The sequence below is a fragment of the Atheta coriaria genome, unplaced genomic scaffold (assembly GCF_025399875.1).
Source record: "Atheta coriaria isolate IRGN ID8LTWV9N9 unplaced genomic scaffold, Caltech_Dcor_3.1 hic_scaffold_9_pilon, whole genome shotgun sequence".
In the NCBI taxonomy this organism is placed as follows: domain Eukaryota; kingdom Metazoa; phylum Arthropoda; class Insecta; order Coleoptera; family Staphylinidae; genus Dalotia; species Dalotia coriaria.
In genome coordinates this window covers 14,029,559-14,052,769 of record NW_027045451.1, presented here as the reverse complement: position 1 = coordinate 14,052,769, position 23,211 = coordinate 14,029,559, and the positions used below count along the sequence as shown (strand labels likewise).

The following is a 23,211-nucleotide window of genomic DNA, read 5'->3' as shown; positions in this document are numbered from 1 at the left end:
GCTGGTGGTAGCGTCGCCCGCCGACTGGGCAATCTTCTCTTGGCCAGCCGGGCCGGACCGACGTGTGCTCGCGCTCACCGCTCAGTTCAAACGAAACGGCGAGCTGGTGACGACGATGAGCACCATCTTGAGCCACTGCTAGTAGTACCACATCGTATACACCGCACGCGTTTAATTTTCGCCGCAAGCGCCGAAATAGCCGGAGGCGCAGTGGTGTTAAAACCGGGAAAAACTTTTCAAAGTTTCGCGCAGTGCACATCCGTCAATTATGACTTAGACCACAACACGCGTGCGCCCGCTGCTTAGGTTTTATTTATTTTTTGTTGATTATTTTAATTTTTAAACTTTGGTCAAACAATTCGTACGTGTGTTTTATCTAGTCCGGAATTTTATTTATTTTATACCTAAAGGTACGTATTGTTTCAATTTTATTATTATTATTATTTACTTTACTTAACTTAAAATTCCGATTGATACCGGAAAGATTTATGACTTCCGCCGTGACAGAACAAGATTACAGTAAAATTAAATTCTTGGAATAAGAAACGCTATCATATTTTTTGCTTGTTATCCTGTTTTACTTTTTGTTATCGAAATTAAACCCGCTCGAAGCAATTCGTTATATGTTTCTTGTTCAAGTACGCGCGCACTCAAGATTCGATTACGTAAAATCGAACGCAACCAACGGTAAATTGAACATCCCGCGACCGTCATCGTCCAATTGGAAATTTATCTCGTTGCGTACGTTTCTAAGACAGGGTTATTGAATAATACATAATTAAAGCACATTCGCCATTAAGCTAGTGCATAACCCGTTACGTATGGTCACCCTCTAGCATCTAAACCTGGTTATCAGATTCAATATCAACTCATCCAATTTCTCTACGGTAAATAAGACGATTCTATTGAATAAGCTTTGCAATTTTGAAAATCAATAGGATTTTCCGCTTGATAAACTTTATACGAGTATATACAAGCTTAAATCTAATCCCAGAGCTTTCAGCCCAGCAACTAACTGAATATTGAATTTTCTTGTACAAAAAAATATTTCCAAGACAATTAACGGTCGAAAGCGGTGCGAGGAGCCCGCAGTGTTTGAAAAAGTGAAAATCGAAAAGCATTCAATAGATATTATTCTGTTGCTCGCATCAATCAAGTAGTACACTTGCGGGTACTCACAATTTAATGCTAATGTGTGTAGTGTTGTTGAGCTTTACCGGGTTTTCTAGGTCAGTGTCCTGTGAGTACAAATTTGAATATACAAACTCTGACATTCTTTGAAATATAAATCATCTTGTTAAACGTGGAAAGTAAAGTAAGAATTTATTTTTATTTATTCTTTGTTGCTCTGCATGTGCGATACTAAATTTCGTCCAACAAATTATCATTATTGTGGCGATGAATTAAACAAACAAAAAACAATTAAGACTCGTGGCGGCGCGCGCGTTATATTATAAAAGTTTAACTTGTTAAGTACGCAAACGACTTAGCTTACTTGATGAACTGTCGACGCGGAAAAAAGACTCACGCGCTCGCTATTCACCCAAGACTCCAGTCAAAAGAAACACTCGACTATTAAGTTTGTTTTCATGTTTTCGCTTTGCTATGAACTTGAAGCTTCAACTTCAACAGCTTATTTACAGTAATATTCCTATTAACTATTATTATGACAAATGCGTCTTATTTGTGTAAATTTTTTTGAGTCAAGTTTGCATATGATACCGGAAACATTTTTCCCAAAATGTAAATTAGTAAAGATTCACATCGAAATCGTATCACGCATCGCGGTTTGTCCGGCGCTGCGCGCAGGTTATTAAACCCGTTAAAGAATTACCGCTCAGTCGCAATAGTCGCCGATGATTTCTCCCATCGATAAACCTTATAAGATAGTTAGGCAGACGTTGGTTCAAAGACTGTCGAGGTATTAATTGCTTATTAATTAGTTTGCCGTTCATTGAATTCACCTATCTGTGGCACGACGCGCGTGCGATTCCAGTAAATCGTATTAATTAATGAATTCTTGTCCGTCAGTCAGTCATGAAGTTAAATCTATATCTTACATTGTAGGTCGGGCTAGGAATAAATTTCTTGTGGTGCTTATTTGACGATTGACGTCCGAAGAATAAATTCAATGACATAATGCGCATCATTATTGTAATGATTTCCTCACGCCACACTACACCATAGTGAGAAGTATAATGTAATTAATGCTTCTTTGTTGATATGTGTGTCATATAATGTGTGCTACGCCATTAGTACTGGCATTGTTTTGTTTTTGTTTCGTTGCTGTGATCCGTGATGATAATTTATAATGAAATTGTTACACTTTACCATACCATTAGCGTTAACTTGCAATGGATGGAGTGAAAAATGATGATGATATGTTGATGAACTTAACCTTCTCAAAAGTTTCTGTCTTTAATAATATTTTGCAATTTGTTTCAGATGTTGCCAAGGACTGCTCACCTATTAGCAATTTTAAGTTTCTTGGTGGAGATGCGCGTTTCGTCGCCTGTTTATAATATGCAACCGGCTTATATAACAGCAACAATAGGTACGTCCATATTCAGTCAGACAAACATAATATATTCGAGGTTATTCGATGCATTTTTTGTTCATATTCGGTTGTTTACAGTTAAAATTAAAACGGCGACTTAATAACTGCGTTTGAAGCCTAAACTTAAAGTCCACCTTCAATATATTTTTATTAATTTCTGAAATTAATTATATGGTTCAAGATATATTGACTTGTTATTTTACCAATAATAGCTTTGTTATTTTCAAAATTATAAAATCGAACAAAACGAAAGTAGGCATATAACACTAACCGTAAAAATGACTCAACATTATGTTTTCCGAAATATATTACCAATGAAATGATGAAAGTCAACTTTCTATCAACAAATTTTACATATTTTATAATGAATCATTGTTAATCAACATTGGTCCGTGCAAGAATTATCGCTAATATAAAGTGTGAAACACGACACCAACATAATTTGTAATTTCGCACGCATATATTCCAAATATTTAATCTGCTCTAACCCACCAAATACGAGTATACGTAACGGCGGTTAAACTATTGCCAGGCGCCTGCATCATATTCCGATCGGTGAACGTGATTCATAAAGTACAAATTTCGGAAAGCCGAAGGCAAAGCCCGAAGCCTAAATCATCCAACATAGGTGGTATCCAGGCATTCCGGATTCGACCCAGAGACACAAAACGCGTTGCTCACACTTTACATTACCCACTTATAAATTCCTCCCACGCTCGGCCCAGACGGCCTCGATACCGTTCCAACGCGTCGCACCTCACATACATTCTTCTTCCTCTCATCTTCCGCTGTTATTGCTTTACCTTTATCGAAAATTTGTATTAGTATTAGCAATGTCACCGTAACCCACAATCCATTGAAATTTTAAGCTTGCAATTGATTATAATATCTAAATTTATTAATTCTTGTAGTGTTGTTATAAATTATAACCGATTGTGTTTGTGTTATCGACAATCGTGGCGTTAATAATTTGATGAGTTAATTAACTTTCAGCGTTCATCGCAAACGTTTCATTTTGAGCGGCACGCTTCATCGCATGTATAATTAATTTTAAGACGACTCGACTGCTATTAATTAAACTACACAATGGCGGCTTCCATAAAATGCAATCTTCCGGCTTTGATCCGAGCATAATTACTAATTATCACTAAATGTTGAGTAAATATTGACAAGCAATTAATTTTTGCGAGTAAAAATAGTGTTGCCATTACAATGACACAGAAAAACAAAAAATATCAGATTGAAGCGGTAAAATCGCCCACTCGTGCGACAAAATATTCAACGTGACGACAAATTCGGACTCAGCGTCGACGTCCAGTTTTAAACTTGTTCCACATCCTCGGTCGTATACTGCTCGTATACTATTGTTTACACCTTTTTGCATATTCTGCGTCTTTACTGACCTACATAAAATGCAAAATAAAACTTAACAGGTTCTTGTCCGCATATAGTTTTCCGCGTATTTCTGGTTCAAGTTTAAGTTCGCAATAAAAGTTAGAACTGAATGTTGTGTTTGGTCCATTTCGAAGTACGCGGACCAAGGAGCGGTCGCGGCGTTAGATAAGATGGACTCAAATGATTCGGATCTGTGGATTCGTGATCTAACGAGCGCACGTACACGAATGTTATGTAACGGTGTACGCATTCCTTGGGAGAAGACTACAACTACAACAACGCAAACGTAAAACGATCGCGCCTCAGCTGAGCTGCGCTTTGATCTGCGGACGACGGACGCGAGCCGCGCACCGAAGCACCGAACAAGTTACACAACCACACATGGGTGACGTCACGGCGTCCCGTTACCTTGGCCCAGTGGAAGCTGAATCCCATCAAGCTCAAGCTCAAAGCGCACAAGAACATCACACACCACTCATACATTAGTAGTAGTGATGGTAGCAGGAGGCTAACAGCTAGTTTCTATTTTAGTTGCCTTTTTTCGTCCCCAGGGGCGTCAAAGGGAAATGACGGTTATTTAATGCGCGTAATTGCAATTACATCCAATGCAAATCGCGACCGCAGTCGTTGCGCACGTACGCGCAATGCGTTATTATAGGTCAGTAAGCTAAACCGTTAGCGCTTTGCATTGCGCGTAGGATGGCTGATGTTCTGCAAATTGATTTAAATTTCATGTTCGTAGCTGTATTGACAACGCGTTCATTTTCAACTTCCTACATTTACATTCGACATGATTTGTCGCTTTGCGCCGGTGGCATTAAACACGTACTTTACTTCTTTTACAATTTCAGGTAGCACTGGTAGGAACATAAGAAATCTGCCATGCATATCCCGGAAGAGTAATCAAAGCGGTGTCTGTATGTTTGCCATCGACTGTCTTAAAGCAAATGGTACCCATTTGGGCACATGCATCGATCGCTTCTACTTTGGTTCCTGTTGTCACATAGAACCGCTACAAGATATTACTGAGAATACTATTGATGCTGCACTTATTCCATCAAGAGAACCACCACATCGAATCACAACAAATGCACCTACTACTAGTATTGTCGGCAGCACCACAAATGCTACACAGATGAAACTTGATCAAGGAGCACTCACGACTACAACAACAACTACTACTACTATTAAAGCGGCAGTACAGACAACAGTTGTGGGAGATGATTTAGAATCTTATAAAATCACAACTTTTCAGTCTGTAGATGATGTCCCTGTTACTACTACGATACGACCTAAACCAGCAAAAACGAAGCCGACCGCTACCATCAAACCTACAAGTGCTGTGCCTGTGCAAACGACAAAACCCACAACCAAAGTTACTAAACCACGACCTCAAACTACACCCAAACCAAGTCCCACTTACATCAATCGAAATACTACGACACAATTGAATGCAACACGGCCACAGACAACTACACCTCGTCTAAGACCCAAACCAACTAAACCAGTTAAAATAACTAAACCCATCTACAACGCCACTTCTACAGTGCAATCTAGTTCTGGCTCTAGCCCCACTCCGTCACCCAATACTCAACGTACCACTGTACGATCTTCAACAACAACGAGATCTACAAAATTGACAAAAAAACCTTCACTGGTGACTAAAGGTACCAGCGCAACACGAAAACCATCCATTACTTCAACCACCAGACTTCCGGTCAGTGTAACTACTACAAAACCCTCGACTGCAACGATTAAAACAACTACAAAACTGACGACCATTGCTTCAACTACAACAGCTACCAGCACGCTATCCAATGAGGTACTTGTCGCAGTAAACGCTACAATTAACGACGCGCAAAAACCACCTGATGTTAATGGTAATCCAGCAACTAATGAAATTGAATCACCACATACCCCACAACCAAAACCACCAGTTATTTCTGAGAGTAGTACTACGCCAGGGCCTAGTTTGGTAACCTGGAGTGAAATTCAGAAAAACAACACTTTCAATGCTACCTACACTGAATCTACTACTGCGAGTTCCACTACAATAAGCAGTGGACCATCGGTTTCTACAAATGTAGAAGATGGTAAGAAGGAGAAATTATGAGTTTCTTGCTAGTTAATTGTCATACATTTACGTTTTTTAGTAACGAATCCTGATGATTGGGTACCTGTCACAGATGGTTGGGTGCTACTACCTAGCTTGACCACCACACAGGATACTGATGTCACTACACTGCTTAGCAATACTGAAAAATCTGACGAAACCAGCTCTGAAGCTAACGTAAACAGTGCGTCCAGTAGTAGTACGGAAGCGAATCAACCGATACCATCAAGTACGCTGGTCAGCAGTACACAGCTACTAACGAGTTCCACAGAGAGTTCAACAAGTTACGTATCTTCCTCGTCCGCATCTACAGAGTACACCTCTTCATCCACCGAAGATATATCGATCTCATCTAGTACGGAAGATGTGAGTGCCGCTGCTATTGCTATTGGTGGTACATCGACACCGGTGGCGACTTCCGGTCTCAACATGAGCGACTTCACAGATGGTAATTATTATAATTTGTTTCTTACTGTATGTGTGGCTGGAGGTATGTGTGATTGTGTGTGAATGTGATGTCCGCGCGCACGAGCCTTTGTAAATCGTTTCAGTTCATGAACCTGAGACTTCAAGGTAAGTGTACAACACAACGCGGTTGTTTGTGGCGAGTGTGGCGCGCCGGGCGTTCTTCGCTCGGCGTTACGAGCGAAACAACCTCGACAATCAGAAGCGGCGGCCAGTACTTGCATTATTAGCGTCTAAGTGTGTTTAATGTCGACCCGTCAGGTGTGATCCGCGCTCAATGGGAAGGAGACGAGCATGACCACACCACGAGCGCACGAGCATTTCCGTCTGCAGTACGCCGGGTTTTATTCTTTTTGCTGCTTTTATTTTTTGTATGTTCGCTGAGCGAGTGTAGTGTATAAAAAAGTGTGCCATCGTATGGAGTGTTGAAATTATGATGATATTAAGTGGTGCCCTTTTGTTGAGCGCAGTCTGTGGACGTCGGATGGTGCCCGAAGGTCGTATCGTCGGCGGTGAAAAATCGGCGTTTGGAAAATGGCCCTGGCAGATTTCCTTACGGCAATGGCGTACCTCCACCTACCTGCACAAATGTGGCGCTGCCCTTTTGAATGAGAATTGGGCAATCACTGCCGCGCATTGTGTTGATAAGTAAGTAAACGCCCAATTTATATCCTTGATGCAACCTTTCACTTATAATATAAATAATTATAACCTCACCTTCAGATATTTCCAAAATACTCCTAAAAACAAGGACACGGGCAGAAAAATAAAATTTAACATCTGACCTTTCAACTATGTATAATACTATTTTTTACGTTTGCAGTGTACCCCCAAGTGATTTACTCCTGCGTCTGGGCGAACATGACCTCTCAACGGAAGCTGAGCCGTACCTGCATCAGGAGCGACGCGTGCAAATCGTCGCCTCGCATCCCCAATTCGACCCGCGCACGTTTGAGTACGACCTTGCTCTGCTGCGCTTCTACGAACCGGTAACGTTCCAGCCAAACATAATACCGGTATGCGTGCCACAAACCGACGAAAACTTTGTCGGCCGCAACGCTCACGTTACCGGCTGGGGGCGGCTTTACGAAGGTGAGTTATACATTATCAACACGAAACTCAAAAGTTTTATCTTGTAACAAATAAATCTCACAAAATCTCTTCTTAGAACGTACTTAGGTAATTCAGATAAGGACACCTCCAAAATTATGTGTTGTCATTTGTATCACAATTATTTCGTATATAAAACAAAGTTGTGGTGTAAGAGTATTTAAAATTAGAGAACAGCTAGACAGATTTTTATTATATTTCATATGCCGCATAGCTATCAATTTATCGCAAAATTCAAGAATCAAAAAAGTAAAAGATAACAGTATTCTATATAATGTTTTATAACTTGACACATATTTTATCATCATGTACAGAAATCATGTACATTTGTAAATCCTCCGTATTTCACTATTCTCTTTATATTTTATTGCTATGAGCAAATATAATGCTTATATTTACCGATGATCTTACACATGATCTATTTTATAATTTTCAAAATCCTTGACGTCATACCTCGAACTTTGGCCTTCAATTTCAGGACATATAATTTTAGTTTATTGCAATCCACTGAATTTTAAAGATGAGTGCACATGACATTTCGATATTCCTCAATAAAGTGTCTCATTACCAAGTGAAATACATAAATTTTAATCTTTATCAAAATTAATTCATAAGAAGTAATAATTTGACATTTATTGATGAGGGAGTATTAATTTAAGTGTTACATCTAACGTTGTTTACATCAACGAAAATACGGCAACATGCATACATAAAAAACTGCGCACGCAAACCATAATTACACTGTTAAATAATATTTTAAAGAAATAATTAATGTCTACCCGCAACATAATTTAAAATAATTAATATCATTAACTTTATCTGATGTTTAATGATCAGTATATTAAAAGCAATATCAATTATTTCTGTTTTAGACGGTCCACTGCCAAGCGTACTACAAGAAGTGTCCGTGCCGGTGATAAACAACACCGTGTGCGAATCAATGTATCGATCCGCCGGTTACATCGAGCACATTCCAAACATATTCATCTGCGCCGGCTGGCGTCGCGGCGGCTTCGACTCGTGCGAAGGCGATTCGGGCGGCCCGATGGTCATCCAACGCCCAGACAAACGTTTCATACTTGCCGGCGTTATATCGTGGGGCATCGGCTGTGCCGAGCCGAACCAGCCGGGCGTTTACACGCGGATTAGCGAATTTAGAGATTGGATCAATCAGATTCTACAATTCTAACACGCGATACGTACTGTACTGATACTTAGATAAAAACTACTTGCGCGGCGGCGGCGCACGCACACGCACACTGGTCGCGCACATGTGATTCTCGAATTTCTTGATGTGTGTATGTATATTGTAATTTGTAATTATTATTTATTGATATTTCATTTAGAGGATTTGTAGCCGAACGAAAATGAAAATTTGCTTATAAAACTTTAGCTATTAACGTTACTATTATTGTTCGCGGATAATATTCATATGTCAAAACGGTTTAATATTAAATATTATCCTCGAACGATATTAATATGGAATTGTTATGTGGTTGTAATAGTTGATAACAATGAAAATGAATTTGTACATAATTTGGTGTGTGTTTATACCAATATTTAATACTATACTTTTGTACGATTTGTCATTAGAGTGTTATATCGATAGAGAATAAAGAAAAGTATTATCAATTTATTTATCAATTTTATTGATACGGTCTACATTGATATTTTAGTATCATTGGTCTCTCCACCGAAATGTTGCTCTTCATCCAATTCCAGAACTTCCTCAACGGAACTGTCAAATCTGCTATCCGCCAACATTTCGTCGAAATCGTGCACTCGCCGCTTGATTGAGCACCGCACACGTCTAGTTTGAACATTTGCCCTTTGCTGAGCACATCTCCATCCCACGAAAATGAATGACGCAGTCGTAACGACTCCGAAAATGGCCGTCCACACAATCCAGATCAACTTTGCCTTTTCACTGTTATTATTACCTTGGGCATCGCGATGTTTTTCTCCAGTTATCTTAGCGGTGTACTTGAAGATTGCGATGCTCATCAGCAGCCAGGTGATGAAACAAAGGGCGAGATACATCAAAAACTTTAGTGTGAATGAATGTCTTGCCCATAATTTACGCGATTTTTCACTGCGGCACGCAGCGCACGAAAATACACTCTTTTTCTTGACTGACATTGGTTTGCCGAATAAAATAAAATTTGTGGTATTGTTGAAACATGTTTTATTAGAATAGATTTACGCAGGAAATACGCGTTTCCTTCATTTGATAAAAATTGGTGACTAATTTTGCACACAATGCTGACCATAAACAACTAATTGTTATAAATATAATTGATTAAAATTAAAAATAAAAATCTGTGCCAGTGTTGAAAGTATTTTCTGTTCTGCTAATAAACCATTGTACGTATCGATAAATTAGAAACTCCACTGATAATGTCATTTTTTAACCGCACAAATAAACTTCCTTCGAGGTGCGCAAGTGTGCAAATGAAGAAAAGTGAGACAACAATGCGCATTAACTAGAATTCTCTCATTCAATTAAGACGCGCGCTGCTTTTTATTGTTAGCTACTACTTTTTTCCCCAGTGCGCACGCTCGCGCCATCATCATTTCTTTAATTCTAATTATATACTCATCTAGACACCACAGTGAAAAAGAAAGAAAAGATTTACTTAATAAGAGCCGCGCGTTATTAGTTCATAACCTGATTGTCTCAATTCTTGTACTTTTTTCTTTCCTTGAGTCAAGTCGGTCGTTATTATCGAGCAATGAGCAAGAAACCAAAGAAAGAAATGCATCTTGTTTTAGAGCGTCGGAAGTAAAGCACATATTATTACTGTAGTATAATAAATAAATTAATAAATTACGCGCTTTGGGAGGACTGACTGTAAATAAAATTGGGTCATCTTTCGCTTTACCAGCTCGAATTGAATAACGCACGCACTCGACTGGTGTAGCGGCCGTTTAGTTTATGATGAGCATTACTTTTTCTGATTAATTTATGTTTATCTAACGTTTACAACGCCAGCGGATGAGATTTTTACGCGCTGGTATAATGAATTGAAAACGATTTAGAAATTTACTGCATATTAGCTCAGATATTAATTAGTGTTTCAACTCTACATGATTGAAATCGGTTGAAATTTCGAAAATCAATCGAGGACACACACTGACTCTCGCACTGAAGTTTCTCCCAATTTCCGCACAATACACACTTACACTGTTTTGACGCTTCCAGTTTGAAATTTAATTGAATCTTCACTAGACGATTAGCCAAGTAAAATTTGTAATTAGGCCAGGACTTTAAATTAATTAGCATTTATTTCCTTTTGAGGTTAGATGGTTAAAACATAAAATTTAAAATGGTGTCAATAAAGAAATAAATACGCGCCTGCATAAAACGAAACTGCTGTTCAATTGGCGATATTCAATGGTTGATTGATGTTTCACCGATAACCTCTATACAACCGCATGCATCAGTCGGTTTCATTGTTTTTTTCTTCTCTCATCTCATCGACACAATATTACATTAACACAATGAGGATGCGTTTCTACTTTCCCATTTTCTTCTTTCTCAATGCACATGAAGCGAATGGTGATAATAGCACACCCGTGAGGTTAATAAGGATGCAAAAGGTCGATTGATAGGAAGAACAGTCTGGCTGGAAAGGAAGGAAGGTGAAAGAAGGTGAGTCGTGACCGCGCGCGCCGCCGGTGAAATGCGAGCGTGCCGACCGGCGTCGAAGAGATCAAGATCGTGCCGACATCGAAATGCATGCGCGCGCGAGCGAAAGCGGCGGCCTTATCTCCTCGACGCGCAGGTATGACCCTAAATCATGTTGACGCACCTACAACTTATACCTACACCTACGTCGTAGACGGAAATTTGCACTCACACTACCTGTATCTTATTTGCATGCGCTGCTTCCATAGGGTGGGCGTGGATATACCGATGAATTGTTGGATGGTAAGAAGCGCCATCGATGGTGTGCTACCGCACCAAAGTTAGCAGGTGTATCAACGCGTCGTCATCGGTGACGGTACGCGCCTCGTGGTGGGGCCGAGGGGCTACCAGGAACACCGCTATTGCGTCCCAGTGACCTACTTCGGCTGCTCCGGTGGCCGATAGACCAGCATGCTTGGCTCTTCAGTCACACACCGGCTGGCTCTTCAGCGAGAGTTCGCCGAATAACATCTTCCGAGAGTACGCGCGCGCCTTGCGATCAACAATTCGGATTGTGGCAGCGCGCTACGAATTACTTACAACCACAATCAAAACGCGCATCATGTCGCGATAAGAACTATCAAATCAATAAAGTCCTCCAACTAAATACGAATATCAAATTCCAAAGTAAATAAAATTTGCTGCAAACTGTGTCACAAAATGGATAAAACCAGTGCAATTATCATTAGTTTACTAAGTTTATTATGTGCAGTGAGATGGACACATTCCGTCGAGATCGAAGAGCGCAGTCATAGTCCAAGCACAAAAGGTAATAAAACATCATCAATTCAATATACTTCAAGAAAGAATGCTCCGAATCAACATTTGATGCCCTCAGAAACATTTTTGATTTTGAACCGGTTGCAGTTGGGTTGTTAACCATCTTTACTTCTGTCAGTTATAATGTTATAAATCTGTTGTCGCTGACAAATTGCGTACCATTAAGCAGGCGATTCTGAGAGACCACTAAGAGTGAAACTTCTACAATCGAACGAGCACGAAAAGCGCGTGCGGCCACCGATTGCCGATGAGTCGCGTTATAAGCAACGGTTTTATTGTGGCTCATTCTCTTGTGCGCGAGAATAAGCGTATGATACAAACTTGATTAACCAGTTGATGACCACCGCCGTACACATTACATTGCCGCATGCGTTTGGTAGAATATGAAAAGAGTTAACCATGGTGCAGTCACACATTGAGACATTTAAAAATCAAAGATTTGTCGTGCAATAATTTTAAAAGTGAAAATCATATATTTTTTAATGTAAAATATTGTAAATTAAGAAAAAAACATTTTTTTAATCAAACATTGAAAGTGTATGGAATATTTGAGAAAGAATTTCATTTTTGCATTGATAACACTTTTACTTTACTGTCTTAACATTAAAGTACTACTTTATTGTCGATATAATATTAAAATCTTAATTAAAATTAATAAAATGCATCTAAGTACAAATTATAATTTGATCGCAATTTTTATATATACACTCGTATATATACTACCTATATATTACAACGAAATGACTTAATACGCTTAATACATTATTCAAAGGCATTATTAGTAGCAGTTTGGAACACTTATGCATATTTAGTTACGGTACCTTCGCATAGAGGTTATAATTTAATCAAACTAAGCCAACTTTAAAGAAACCCATGCATTTGCAAAACCGAGCATTTTTAATTAACCTTAATGCTAATATTAAGTTTAGTAGTATTAAATTGTACGAGTATGGTAATTGCTAAATTTGCCTGAAAATTAAACCATATAAATGTAGAACCAGAACGACTTCAATTGTCAGTTATTGTCGAGCATATAATAGTAATTGTTTGTGCGGCCAGATACGATCAGGTTGACATGAGGCGCGCACGCCAATTTGCTGTGCGTCTTTTTGCGCGCTCTGAATTCCATATTCATGACTCGAAAATAAAAAGAAATAAAAAAACAAGTAGGTACACATCATATATGAGTACTTATTCATTACGACGTTGTCGCACACGCTCGGCTCGGGCGCATACACAATCACACACATCGAGAAACAAACAATGAATTTGAATATAACACAAGAATGTTATTACGATACATTTAGAACAAACGAATAATTACAGGTCTACATTATATAAATGCTGGTTGGGTGAAAATCAATGATCACAATTGTCTATAAACCTCTAACCTTAAATCTGGCAATTGACAAATGACAGATGACAGATGATAAATTATTATGACATACAAGGTTAAATTGTATTATCAAACCGGTATTTTAAAATAAGTTTCTGAAAAATAATTTTATTTTCGTTACTTATTAGTAATGTTTGTGTAACTGTTACCTAAATAATCTCGGATTGCAGCCGGCGTAAACTGCTCCTGTACTTGCGAGCAAAACGAGAACAAGAATCGCAAGCGCGATAGAAAGTAGCGGCCGCACGCGACAGAAATTTCTTCGCCTCTTCAACATGTCTTTTCCTATTAGTATTCGTATTTCTATTCACATATTCCGATTTATGTAAATAACAAGATTTTATTAACCAGCGCACTGGCGCACGCGCGCCCGGACACGAACGTAACCTACAAATCACTTTGAAATGCGCATCTCAAAATATGCGCATGCTTTTTCATTGCGTATCGCATTCGTCGGGTAATCATCTAATATTCCATTATGTTGTATGGGTATGCACGTATGCACAGAATAGCAGCAGTTGAACATGCATTGTTTGCGCTTGCTATCAATGAAGATGCGGGCTGTGAAAAAAGCAATTGCATTTCTCTCAGCACTTGACAATCACATTGCGCTTATGATATGTAAATAATAGAAATGCCATTAACACATTCTTGCACACTGTGCCAGTGCTAAAAAATATACTACTTAAGAATTAATGGTGAGAAAACATTGACACGATTTTCTTCCAATTTTGTTCTTCATATCTCCCAAAGTAATTAATAAATAATGATTTGTAATACAAGAAAACTTTATGGTACCTGCTACTTTATAGGTATCTACACATGAGTACAAGATTTCATCATTTATCTTTACTTATTCAAAAGTTAAGATATAATTTAATGAAATATGATGACACATAAAATTTAAATCATATTGTATGTTAATTGAATGTTCCATATAAAAAACATAGGATTAAACTAATGTATAATACAATAAATTAAATATGTCTGCTTTTCAGATATTATGAGAAATGGCACATAAAATTTCGCTAAAATCTCACAATCTAACACAGTATTGTTCCCAAAAGAAAGCAAAACATACATTCAAATTACAATTATATTTATAATTACTAGAAAATTTCATTTTTGTATACGAAACGCGAACGTGGGAAGAAACTTGGTTCGCTTTTGGGCTGTGCGCAAAATTCCAAGGAAAGTTATTGAACCACATATACGTGGATAATGTACGAGAGCATGTAATACAGCATGCTGTGCGGCCTGCGAGCAACATCTTGACAAGAAACAGTTATAAACGAAGTCGATACACATACACAACCACAGGAATTCATATATGTTGAGAAGAACAGAGCACAGATGAGAGTTACGCCCGGAATAAGGTGGATGATGCTAATTGACGCAAGTTGTCATTACCGCCTTCGTTCTAATGTACTGTAATGTACTAATGTCATTTGCATGTACGCGCTTCACGCACAAATTCAGTACCTATAGCAAAATCATCTGTTCAAAACTGAAATTGATAATTTTGGTCGAAACGGATTATCTGATGCATTAACAAGATTTTGGTGTTAGGTTGGTTGATGGAAGCGAGGCGCATCGCGACCGTTATGTTATTGCGTCGGACAAGCCAGGCCCATCGCCACCGGGCGAAATCTATGCCATCGGGTCATAATATGGTTTTCGTCGGCGGTGTGCGGCGATTAAAAATTCGTAAATCGTCACGCAACGTGAACGACGACGACGACGACAAGGACTGCTACTGGATGTATATCCGAGACACGGTAGTGCTGTTGCTCTTTATTTTTTCGTTGATTTTGTGCCCAATGGTCAGTTGGGTCATACGTTGGCTGCGTGCAAAGAAAACTTAACGAGTTGTACTGCGAGTCGCTTGTTAATGACGCTTAAATCGGCTAAAAAGAGTATCGGACTAAAGTGATCAAACTATGCAAATACAGCTAGGCAGCGCGGTGTGCTATAATCTAATAATTGCTCTAATCTGACAAGAAGTGGACCTGAACTATGCGCAGAGTATGCACATAATTGACGATCAGCTTCTTGCATCAAGCAGTTAACATTTCTGGATTTACTTTATTTTTTAATCGAACTTGAATATTGAAAATTTCACTTTAAAAATGTTTTTGGACTGTTTTTACTGAATTTACTACTTCATTTGTGCTTGAAACTATTTATTTAATCAAAATTCATGATTGCATATGAATTGTAGTATTTAATTTAAATTCTACCTCAAATTTCGTTTTTAATTAATTTAACTTTAATATTAATGTGTTTCAACTCTTTACTTTTGATTAAATCTGAAGTAAAAAATGCAAAAAATTGAATTTAATATTCGACCTTTGTAAACTTGTTTCCACCTTCATTTTGATTAGATTTTATGAAATATTATCCTCATTTTCTCGGAATATTTGCTGAAGTGTTCAACTCTAGCCAATTGCTCAAAGTATTTCCGCGTGGGGTAGGTTTTTGCACTGGAGTAATAAAGAAATAAAGCAAGTAGCAAAAATCTACAAACTTCTCCGTGTTACGCGTCGAGTTTCCTGATGGCGGAATAAATCGGAATATACAGGATGTGATTGGTATAGCGCGCGCGAAGCTCGCCAAATAAGTAAACGCGACGCCCTGAATACGGAAAGGTAAATCCGGAGCAGCGCGAGTGTCAAAGACGTACGACACTTAATTAAATAACTTTTCATTGTTCCTACACAATTATAATCCTAGAATTTTGTTTTGGTTTCTTATTATATTTCATTATTTATGCTGGTTGGTATTTATTTCAGTTCTTTGAATTTTATTTGTTTGTGAAATTTTAATTATCGCAAATATTTAGACTATGTCAATTTTCACACTTTCCACGTTTAGCCAAAATTGCGCATCGAATTGAATTGAGCTGGATAAAGCAGAAAATGATTGTTTGACTAGCAATTTAACGCATTTTAGTCGATAGAAACTATTGGCGTGTACTTTCACATAAATAACTATTATTATATTGCCAGCATAAAACACAGCGACGCTTTCAATTTGATATTATTAACTTCTTACTCACCGATTACCAATTCAACGTGTGACAATGTGACCGATACATTAATTAATAACTGTGCATCGAATTAAGTTGGCGTCGTCCAGTCGTGTCGAGAAATGGTAATGTATTGTTCCGTTGGCTTTCCAACTGGAATACCTGCCTTTGCCTCCTCACGTTATGCTCACGTCTGACATCGTCTCGACGGTGCGAATCTGATCTCAGCTTTGTGGCCAACAAACAGAGTTTTAAGTGAGCACGAAAACGAGAGTTTGAAAACTGTACGAGGATTCTTCAATTTCAATTTGTAGCGCAGAAAAATAGAGGGAATATCATTGATTTTTATAGTTGTTATAGTGTCATACGCACTGCACAAGCGCAAACATTACAATAACTGATGTCACTGATGATACTAACATGATTGGGACAAATTACTCAACCAGTTAAATAAATTTAGGTGGAGAATTAAATAACATTCAAAAATTTGCTTCAAAATATAACAGTATTTCCAAATCTGTTAAATTACATTTATGCACCTGACAAATAAATCTAAATTTAAGTTTCTCTGTTTCGGTAGTATCTGCGTAACTGTTTTGCAATGCAAAATCAAAAACTCTGTTATTACGAAACACATTTTTTACATGGTGGCAAGTAAATAACAGAACATTTGAGAATAATATGGGTATCTATTTCAAGCGGGTACTAACTGAATCCGCGAGCGTTCGCTACGCAAAAACCAGCGAGTCAACACGTCAATTAAAACGCCATCGAAGTAAATTAGCAATTAGTCGACGAGTAAAACGGTTAATAAATAAATAAGAAAAGAAAAAAGTGTGCTAAAGATTCCTACAATTAAATGCACGACGACGCAGCAATGCACATCCAATTTACGGTGCATGCAAAACAATAAAATAATCAATAAAAAGATGTCATTGAAATACAGAAGATATAGAAACATAAAATTGAGTAGGTTAAGTTCATTACTAAAGAAAACGTAATGTTAATAATTTTGAAAGCTTTTTAAGATGTGAATTGAAAGAACCTGAATTAAAATATTTATTGGTATTTTCTGAGCGTCGTAAATTTATAAAAAAAAAATGTATTGGGTTTAGCAGTCGTTATAACTTAATAATTCAATACAATTTATAAGATTTACAAATTGAAGACAGATTTAAGAGATTGAAAGAAGCAAAAAAATCGTATTTTACGATCATCATCTACTTTAAGCATTTAATTTGCTTTCCAATTGGTCGGCGTATACCATCCTGATGTTTCAATTAAACGCGCATATGTAAATAGGTGTGAAAATGTGTTCGCTCAGCGCGGGAAGAAAACTATGTCGACTTACTTTCTAATTGCCAGCCAAAGTCAAAGCCAGGCGGAACACGTAGCTTAGTCGGCTGCTGATTAATCAATTTAATTCTTATACAATGCGAACTCAGCAAACATTTATACGCTGTCAAATGTATATGTCATGTTTATATGTGAAGAAGTTGGGTTTGTGGCTAATGAGTAAAACAGAATAGAGTGCGAGAGGTACACGAAGTTCACGACATTGAACTTGTTAGGCAGAGGTAGAAATATAACACAGCTATAGAGTGGGACGAGTGCCTGCCAGCGTTCGGAGGCAGCAACAGTAGCAGCACCAGCGGCAGCGGCGGCGGCCGCGGTATCGATCCTTTCTTGGCGGCGTGCAGGTCCCGGCGCGCCGCAACCGCGCAAATGTTGCAGCTGATGCTCCACGCAGCCCACACTTGTTTTCGGGGTGCTGGAAATGAGGGTCACGGTGTCGTCATCTTTATGTACCTACGTCACAAGCAAGCACAGCAAACTTATGACATGCGTGCAAAATATATAAAATAATCACATTTAAACACAACTAGCCCAAATAGAAATATTTATAGTTATACAAGTATGAATGTTCTTCAATTGGTCGCAGCGTCGTAGACTTGACGAAGGAGGTCACACAGATTTGTGGCTCGTTTCGGACCGAATTGCGTCTTTTCTATCCTCGACGCATTAACACCGCTTTCATGTACTCGTGTAGCAAAATACCTGCTGATTTTTAGTGTTTTAAAATTTTAGCTAAACTTTATGCCATTTTAGGCACGACCAAATTTTTCTAATGTTTAATGTCCACAAGTGAAAATGTCATCGTCAGACAAGATATGAAAAAGGGTCAGCCGTGTTTACTTTCCTGCGAGCCGCACGGTCGAAACATTGAATGCGCAGCGCACTCACGTTCTAGGACACGAAGAACGAAGAAACTCTTTCTTCGCATCGTTTGTCGCATTCGTCGCGCGCGCGCTCGCTATGCATACAATGTGAATGCGTTCGAGCGCAGCAAATGGTCGCTGAATGCATCGCTCCGCTTCGTCTTGCGTCATTTACTGTCCGTAAAGATGGCCACTTATTCGCTGCGTTCGCGATTCGAGAAAATGGATTAAAAGTGAAATAATGCGGCGCACTGAGAGCGCGAGCGCCGAAATGACATCATTAGCCTACGCGGCGAACAGGAAAAGAAACCTGCTGCTCATGATGAAGAAAAAAATGCGGTTTACTGACCTACTACAACCGAACAAATATAAACATTGCACACATATGAGATATACTTTAAAAACTAACATATATCATGTTTACACAGTGAATTTCACCAAAGATGATTTTATTTTATTTGCAGACACACGCAAGCTATTTGGAGGTTACCGAATAACACCACGATACTGTCAGCCAACACGAGAATTATCTCAAGAACTGAAAGGTCCTAATATCTGCATGTTTAATCATGAATGCATTCAACGCAATGGAATAGTAGTAGGTGCTTGTATGGATGGTTTTCTTTTTGGTGCGTGCTGCCAGCTACCAGCGGGTAGCGCTGGGGAACTGATCATACACAATGTTCAGCAATCCGTAAATGTGCCTTCTAATACGTTATACTACACCAAGTCTCCTGGATCGGTTGGGCATATAACATCAAGCGGGGTCAGTAAAATTACACAAACACTACTCTACGGCAATCAACCTTCCAATAGTGGCGTACTACCTACAGCAGCTGATAATACCGTAGTACAAATCAACGAACAAGATCAATTTGTAACAGCGGGTGTGACGCATCCCACTGCACCGGATACTGTGGTTGTTACAAGTGGAAGTAACGAAATCAATGGAGATCAATTCAAAAACCCTGATATAGCGGAAGATCGGAAAACTACTCAGGGAATTGAGTTGTCAACACAACCGTATATACCTGATGTATCGCCTTACATCCATATAAGTATTAGTAATGCACCGTCGTACTACACACCAGCTCCGGTTGTTGGCAAACCTGTGTTTAGACCAAAACCCAAGCCATCTGAAGAGTATGTGCTGGTTCCTACTATCAATCATGATGTAAAAAATAAAACTGATTCGATTGAAACAATTGTCAACATAGTGCAAATGCTTAATGATACCCGGAAAACAGGAAAACCAACTACTAGTCCACCTAATATCTACATCTACAGTACTAGTACAGCCACAACAAGAAGACCTACTTCTCCAACAACTACTGGTACCACAGCATCAACTACAACTAAAGCAGCGTATACTACCATCACTACAACAGCCCCACGAAGGACTACTTCAAAATCAAAACTTACAACTAAGAAACGATTTGGTACAACAACAAAAAAATCAACTACAACCAGAAAGGTTGCCACAACCAGTATTGGAACAAAGGGTACCACTACTTCTACGACAACAACATCAAAGAAACCAGTATATCAGTACGTCAGTAGTACAACTTTTAGGCCCGCTGGATACACATCGAAAAAACCACCGAGTACTTCTTACGTCTACAGTAGTACTATATCGAAACGCCCAGGGTCCGGCACACTAACGACTGTACCAGGTTACGCTGTAACTCGACCACCCAATGCTCCCACTATTATTGTACTGGGATCAACACTGTCTAACACCAGTCCGGAACCACTTTCTCATCAGTACACTCCCACAAAATATACTACACTACGTCCAAATACATATACGGCTAGTACCAGCACTAAGCATCCGGTGACTGTCACCATCAACAACCACATCACACAACATATACATAACACTAGTGAAAGGCCATCTCCTACAGTCCTTATTACTCCTAAACCTAGCATTACAACAACCCCTACAGTCAATTCTTACTATGCTGAAGAGTCGGAAACTGTAGATGCAAATGGCGACAATCTCATTAATTTCCCCCCTGTGCGCAATCCTAATCTCAACATGTCCATTCCGATATTTGATCAGGATAATGACATAACGACTCCGGATTTCATTGAGGATGCCGCGCTTGATACCAAAGTAGAATCCTTTGTTAATAAGATCATTGCTGGTCTGCAAGAACCGTTTGACGGGCTTAAAGATATTGTTTATTCGGGAGTGAATAAAACTGAGACGACGACAAAAAAGCCGGTTAAGAAGACTACGACTAAGAAACCGACAACACGTGCGCCGGTTATCACCACTACTACTGAGAGGGTTAAAACAACTACAAAAAAAGTTAAGACTACCAAACCCACCGAGAAGAAGAAGGTGACAACCATTCAGACGACTGAGAGTTACATTGAACATGACGATGTTAGTCAAGATTACCGAGCGCGTAAGTAATTTTAACGTTATTTTTAGTTAGTTATTAATGAGTAACTATTGAACTAGAAAAGTTACAGTTATGATACTTTCAAACATTAATATAATACCTTAGTTTCAATACTTTTTCGGCAATTTTTTTCCCGGTTTGAATTATTATGAACAAATTTAATATAAAAAATATCATTGAGAGTGTGTTCTAAAGATATCATTACTGTAGCATGTTTTTCATGTATGTAATTCATTAATTTCTAAAAATAAAACACGCGTCTTGTCATTTCGCATTTATGCATAATTTTTTTAAAATATATTTTTACAGAATGTGGTATTCGTCCACTGGTGAAATCCGGTCGTATCGTAGGAGGAAAAGGTGCCACCTTTGGCGAATTTCCATGGCAGGTTCTTGTGCGTGAAAGCACGTGGTTAGGACTCTTTACAAAGAACAAATGCGGAGGTGTACTGATCAGCAATAAATATGTAATGACAGCTGCGCATTGTCAGCCAGGCTTTCTCGCCTCATTGGTTGCCGTCTTCGGTGAGTTTGACATCTCCGGCGACCTGGAGGCAAAGCGCGCCGTCAGCAGGAATGTCAAAAGGGTCATAGTGCATCGTCAGTATGACGCCGCGACTTTCGAAAATGATCTAGCGCTGCTTGAGCTGGAGCACCCGATTCAGTTCGACGCGCATATAGGTGAGTGAAAGAGATATACCCACAGACACAAAAGGAGGTTAGAAGATGGCATCTCAAACATTCGATTATATTGATAATGCCGTGAAAGTACCATCTGCAAATATTTGCATAAATTAAACTTTATTTCAGTTCCGATTTGCTTGCCACGTGATCACGAAGATTTCACGGGTCGAATGGCGACTGTGACTGGCTGGGGTCGGCTCAAGTATGGCGGCGGAGTGCCTTCCGTGCTACAGGAAGTTCAAGTACCCATAATGGAAAATGTAGTTTGCCAAGAAATGTTCCGCACAGCTGGACATCAAAAAGTCATTTTGGAATCATTCCTATGCGCTGGTTACGCCAACGGACAGAAGGATTCATGCGAGGTAAACATAACCACAAACTAAGTACTAAATGAAACCCGGAAATAAATTTCAATTTGAATTGATGATGTTTCAGGGAGATTCCGGTGGTCCGTTGGTACTGCAGCGTCCCGACGGACGTTATCAACTCGCCGGAACTGTGTCGCACGGCATAAAGTGCGCAGCGCCATATTTGCCCGGCGTGTACATGCGGACGACGTTTTACAAGCCGTGGATCGAGTCCATTACCGGAGTGCATTAGAGGGGCGCGGACGCAATTGATGGTCACCATTATTGAATTTAGTGAATGACAGAAAAGTGCGCGGCGCGCGACACGCGGACGATTTAAATTGCGGGCGGCGGTCGCACACGCGCGAGTTATGTATGTACAAAACTGTCACATAGGACTTTGTGTCGTCGACGAAGACGAGGTGTTATTAAAGCTTAAATCTATACGATATTCGATATGCGGAAAAGAAGCAGTGTATTTTTGTGTATAAATATTTATTTATTTATTTTTTGTTATGAGTATTTGTATTCATAAAATTGATCTTGAAAAGAAAGTAATATATTTAATTAAATTAATTTATTTAAAGTTTCACTATAGTGTTCTTCCTTATTAGCCAGATTTAAAATGATTTAACATTATTTTTACCATAAAATCTTATTGATTTTTTAAATCGGTGTTAGGTGATTTAGTTAGGTGATTTATTTTCTGTATTTGCGTCGTACATCCCAAGCAGTAATATAATATCAGATTCGGATGCTTAAAGTCGTGTTCCAGATCGCGCGCAGCACTCCGTCTTGATCCTTTATTTAAATTTAGGAGACACTTGCTTCAGTTTCATCTGATACCCACAGTCATCACCATCACCTGGTTGCTAGGGGATTGAAATTGTGTATTCTCTGAAGATGTGTTTGCGGGGAAGACATTCAAACCCGACATAAAGGATCGCAATGAGTATGATTTATTTAAATAAAATACAATGAAGTGTTATACATAATAGTTACGCCCATTGAAAATCAT

General features: G+C 38.9%; 2 protein-coding genes across 2 annotated transcripts; both read left to right on the top strand.

The window, feature by feature from the left end:
- The first annotated feature begins 90 nt into the window (after window positions 1–90).
- Np (serine protease notopleural) lies at window positions 91–9,272 on the top strand. The gene is made up of 7 exons (XM_065311409.1): window positions 91–410; window positions 2,446–2,554; window positions 4,804–6,045; window positions 6,106–6,513; window positions 7,001–7,178; window positions 7,354–7,622; window positions 8,513–9,272. The coding sequence occupies exons 2-7, from the start codon at window positions 2,446–2,448 to the stop codon at window positions 8,827–8,829; spliced, it is 2,523 nt and encodes an 840-aa protein (XP_065167481.1). The 5' UTR covers window positions 91–410; the 3' UTR covers window positions 8,830–9,272.
- A 2,473-nt stretch (window positions 9,273–11,745) lies between these two features.
- flz (transmembrane serine protease filzig) lies at window positions 11,746–22,769 on the top strand. The gene is made up of 5 exons (XM_065311408.1): window positions 11,746–12,097; window positions 19,216–21,165; window positions 21,472–21,843; window positions 21,973–22,208; window positions 22,282–22,769. Exons 1-5 carry the CDS (start codon window positions 11,989–11,991, stop codon window positions 22,444–22,446), a joined length of 2,832 nt encoding a protein of 943 aa, XP_065167480.1. The 5' UTR covers window positions 11,746–11,988; the 3' UTR covers window positions 22,447–22,769.
- Window positions 22,770–23,211: the final 442 nt, after the last annotated feature.